Raw genomic sequence first — 5048 nt, 5'->3', positions numbered from 1 at the left:
CAGATTACATTTTCTGACCATGATGTAATTGAGATAGATTTGAAAAACAAATCTGTATATTAAAAATGTGATAATCTGAAGTGAAGGAATTATAATTAGGGTTATAAATTATTTCAAAACTCATAACTCTTAACTCCCCCCAACTCTTAAAAACAACAAAAATCTTTAGTATCCAAAAAGAAATTATTTCATTACAACCTCACAATTTAGAGAGAATCATTTATTGCTAATAATTTAATTATACTAAATACTGATTATATAAAGCAGTTTGCCTTACATAAGTTTACACTCTGACGTATAGCCTTCTGATGAGTTTATTGAATTAGTTCAGACAAAATACTTGACCTAGAAATCTTAGAAAGAAAATACTAAATATTTTGCATCCAAATTATTCTCCCCATTCCATACTTTTTATCTCCTTTAAACTACAGAGGACATGGAGCTCACATGGAAATAGAAAGGTCATGAACAGTATACTTCCCCCCATCTTCCCATTAATTTTTTTTATTGAAATGCTCAGAAAAGACCAATAGTATCAGCAGCACTGGAAACTAAGAATTTTCTTTATATGTTTTACACCATATTACTTACCTACATGAGGTCAATTTAAAAAGAAATCGCATAGCATATTTAATAAAATAGTATAATCAACAAGCTAAATTCACATATAATATATTCATAATTTCACATCACATTGATAAAATGCCTTCTATTTTAATCCTAGCATTTTTTAATTATTCTTATAACTAGAAATATTGGGCTAATCCACAAACTCCCCAAAGTTGTAATTGAACCAGATTATATTTTCTGACCATGATGTAATTGAGATAGATTTGAAAAACAAATCTGCATATTAAAAATGTGATAATCTGCCCTGGCCGGTTTGGCTCAGCGGTTAGAGCATCGGCCTGCGGTCCAGAGAGACCCGGGTTCGGTTCCCTCTAAGGGCATGTACCTCGGTTGCAGTTTGTCCCCGGCCCTGGTTGGTCGTGCCGGTGGCAGCCACTCGATGTGTCCCTTCACGTCGATGTTTCTCTCTCTCTCTCTTCCTCTCTCTCCCTTCCGCTCTATCTGTGCAAAAAAATGGAAAAATGTCCTCGGGTGAGGGAAAATAAATAAATAAATAAATAAATAAATAAATAAATAAAAATGTGATAATCTGAAGTGAAGAAATTATAATTAGAGTTATAAATTATTTCAAAATAATAAAAATGAAAATAGCCACATATAAAAACTATGAATGAGATGCAGCTAGATATGTATTCATAGGATAACTTAATCATTAAATGTCTTACTTATTAATTGAAAATAATTTTTAAAAGTTATAAGTTAATAAATTGTTTTAGAAAACGAAAACACATGTTACTCAACCCCAGGAGAAACAGAAAAGAGAAATGATTGTGATAAGACAGAAATGCACCAGGAGGTCCAAGATGGCAGCACGTTGGTGGAAGATATACTCACCTCCTCCCAAGACTAAATCGGAACTACAACTAAATGATAGAACAATCAGCCTGAATAACCAACTGAAGACTAGCTGAAGGGAAGTCTTACAACAAAGGATTTGGAGAAGAAGCCACAGTAAGACTGGGAAGAAGGGCAGAGACACGAAAAGGACTGTCCCGGTTCCCACAGGCAGTGACTGGGGTTCCAGAGGGATAGTTCAGCTGCAGGGGATCCCCCCTGAGAAACTGAAGTCTCAGCCCCAAGCTGGGCTCCACAGTCCAGAACAACAGAGCTGGGAAGAGGCACCCACATAACAAGTGGCTGCGAAAATCAGCAGAGATTCTTTCCATCGGGGACAGACAGGAGTCCATTAGAGACATAGGCACTCACTTAAATGGCCAACGCAAACAATTTTCTTTGTAGCCACTCACCCTGGGCGCCAGCAGAGAAAGGGCAGGCTGAGCTCAAGTCACGGGAGGAGGGTCGGGTTTGTGACTCTGGGGAGAGAGCTGAAGGACGGCCACCAGGATTCCTGAGCTGAGTTCTTCTCCCTCACTGCACATGCCATCTTTCTTGGGTAGAACACACCCCTCTATGCAACATCAGCCTGGGGGAATGCGGTGGTGCCACCCTGACTCCTCTCACCCCACCCTGATAACCTTACGCCCTGCTAAAGAGTCAGCTGCCTTGGCTGGGCAGACTCAGGGGCTGTCGCTGGCTGAGTTGTATGGCTTTGGGGCAAAGGCCATTCCCCAAACTTTTTTGTGAACCTGACTGGTGCTTCCCCCTCATGGGAGATCCACTGGTCCCAACCTCCAGACCCCTGGTGGCCCCACCCTGCTGAGCTATGGCTTCTCTGGGAAGAATTTGGCAGAGTGGGTGGCTCTAGGATGGGATATTTTTTTGTTGAATGCCTGAGCAGTGTACAGCCCTGCCCTCACATGGCCCAGTGTTGGTCTCTTTGGGCCTGATTAACTGCTGGCCGCACATAGGTGATTCCCTGAGACCAAGCCCCACCACAAAGGTGGGAGAGCACCCAGTGGGTGGCATCTAGACTTGCATACCCTGAGCCTTTTATTTTTAATCCTCACCTGAGGATATTTTTTCAATGATTTTTAGATAGAGTAGCTAGGAAGGAGGGAGTGAGTGAAGGAGAGAGAGAGAAACATTGATGTGAGAGAGACACATCAATTGGCTGCCTCCCGCATGACCCTGACCAGAGAAGGGGACCGAACTGCAACCAAAGTATGTGCCCTTGACCAAAATCGAACCTTTGACTCTTAGGTTAGCGGGTCGACGCTTTAACCGCTGAGCCAAACCAGCCAAGGCTGAAATATTTTTTAGAACATAAGAAAATGTCCCTAAAGATTATTTGTAAATTCCAGAAAAAAATAATTATGAGGACTTTTCTTATTAGATAGCAAAATGAATAATGTAAAGCTATAATGATTAAAACTATATGCTTCTGTTATAAAAATCAACCACAGATTATTGGAGCAGAACAGATAGCCTCCAAATTGACCTTAGAATTTCTGAAAACCTGTCACTAAAAGATATATATATCAAAGCAATAAGAAATGGGTAGATGATGCTTAAAATTTTTCTTACTTGGAGAGAAGAAATAACAATCCTACCTTATGCTGACTACCCAGCTACTTCACAGATATATTAATGATTTAAATGTAAGAAATAAACCAAAAGAAACCGGATGATATGAACTGAGTATTGCACAATCTCTACTTCGGAATGGACAAAGCATGAGAAGTAATAAAAGAATTCACAAAGAAAAATTGTGATAGATTTGAACTGCATAAGTAATCGAGCCTTCCAGAGATTAGAAAGTATCATTAAAAGATGCCCTGGCCAGTGTGGCTTAGCGGTTAGGGAGGTTAGGCCTGTGGACCCAAGAGTCCTGGGTTTGGTTCCCGCTAATGGCAGGTACCTCAGTTGCAGTTTGTCCCAGCCCTGGTTTGGGTCATGTGGGTGGCAGCCACTCAATGTGTCTCTCTCACATCAATGCTTTTCTCTCTCTCTCTTCCTACCTCTCTTCCTCGCGCTCTATCTAAAGATAAATGCAAAAATGTCCTCAGGTGAGGATTAAAAAAAAACAAGTTAAAGGGCTAAGGAAAAACTGGATAAAATATTTAAAACAAATGTAAAAAGAGTTATAATATGTTATATAGGAAGAGCTCTTACAAATCATTAGGAAAAATATTAACACCCCCAGTGGAAAAATGGGCACAAGAATGGATTTATTTATAGAAGGATAAATGCAAATTTAAAATAAGCATATATATGATCACCCTAGAAATAAAAATACAATGAAAGCAATTTATTATTTTTTACTTATCAAAATGGCAAGGATGAAAAACTGTGAGGAGAATGTGCTAATTTAATTATTCTCAAACAGCAATGGTAAGACTGTATAGTCAACATTTCGAATAGTGATTTGACAATATGTAAAAAAAACAACAACATTGAAATAATTTATATCATTGACCCAGTAAACCCACTTATGATAATATAGCCTAAAGGAATAATCAGAGCTGAGAAATGAAAATTTATGTACATGGCAAAATATAAAATTAGACAGTAAGGAAATGATTAATAAGTAATGACACATTCATGTATGGAATATTAACAGCCCTTAAATTCATTTTTCAAAGAATAACCTTGGCAAACTGCTAGCTAATCCAACTACAGGATAAAATATTGCAGAATTGGAATTGGATACTGTAAATAAATCAGCTTAATCTTCCCTCATGTGAGATGGTTCATTAACAGGAGCATCTGTGTAGTGAGCTCCCGGGCAGCCCAGTGACTGGTTAAATAAGAACAAGGTGCTCTGGAGCAGACACTTTCCACCCCTTGCAGAGCTGGACCTTCAAGTCCATGTCTGTGTAAAACTAATAGTCTGAACAATGTTACTGCAGCCTGGTACAGCGCTTCCACAACCATGTGGAATGAGACTGGCATGTCTCCTCCAGACGTGCTGTCTTCGCTGCCAGACTGCCTTGGGCCACTGAAAGCTTGCTTGGCATCTCCTCCGGCCATGCTTGTGACCTGACATGCTCTAATATGGAATAATGGTTTTTTATAATACTGGTTTATCTGACCTTACCTTGAGAGGAACCACTTAGCTGTGTATCATAAAGCATGAGGGAAGGGCAAGAAAAAACAAAATATTGCTTGTTTAAAGTCAGGTAATGTTCTTCTAGCCTGCGTTTTTAAAAGGCCAATCTGAGAAAATGACTATGAAATAATCAATAAATAATTTTTATAAAATTTGGCTCTGTTGGAAAAAAATTAACATAGGTTTTCACCTCAGGCTATATACCCAACAATTTTTCAGATAGATTAAGATCAATATGATCTTGAAAAATAATCAAGAGGTTATTAGGGAGCCTTGAATGCCACCCCTGAGTTTCCTCATTCTTCAGGCAAGGAAACATGTGTCCTGTTGTTTGACTGCACCCATAGTCCCATGGACAGTCTTATACAGGGTACATGCTCATGGGTCAGCATAACAGCTCCTATCCCAGCAAAGACAGCACTGCCAAGACACGACCCACATCACTGTGCATTCTCACATGCCTCTGCCC

At 39.4% G+C, this 5048-nt stretch overlaps 1 protein-coding gene across 1 annotated transcript in view; it reads left to right on the top strand.

The window, feature by feature from the left end:
• Window positions 1-4513, top strand: part of MYO3A (myosin IIIA) — a 207743-nt gene extending 203230 nt beyond the window's left edge. Inside the window, 1 exon segment of the mRNA XM_036268716.1 lies at window positions 4380-4513. Within this exon segment, the coding sequence (XP_036124609.1) occupies window positions 4380-4513 (134 nt within the window).
• The last annotated feature ends 535 nt before the right edge of the window (window positions 4514-5048 follow it).

The sequence above is a fragment of the Molossus molossus genome, unplaced genomic scaffold (assembly GCF_014108415.1).
Source record: "Molossus molossus isolate mMolMol1 unplaced genomic scaffold, mMolMol1.p scaffold_m16_p_1, whole genome shotgun sequence".
NCBI lineage: Eukaryota > Metazoa > Chordata > Mammalia > Chiroptera > Molossidae > Molossus > Molossus molossus.
This window is presented reverse-complemented; position numbering and strand designations above follow the sequence as displayed.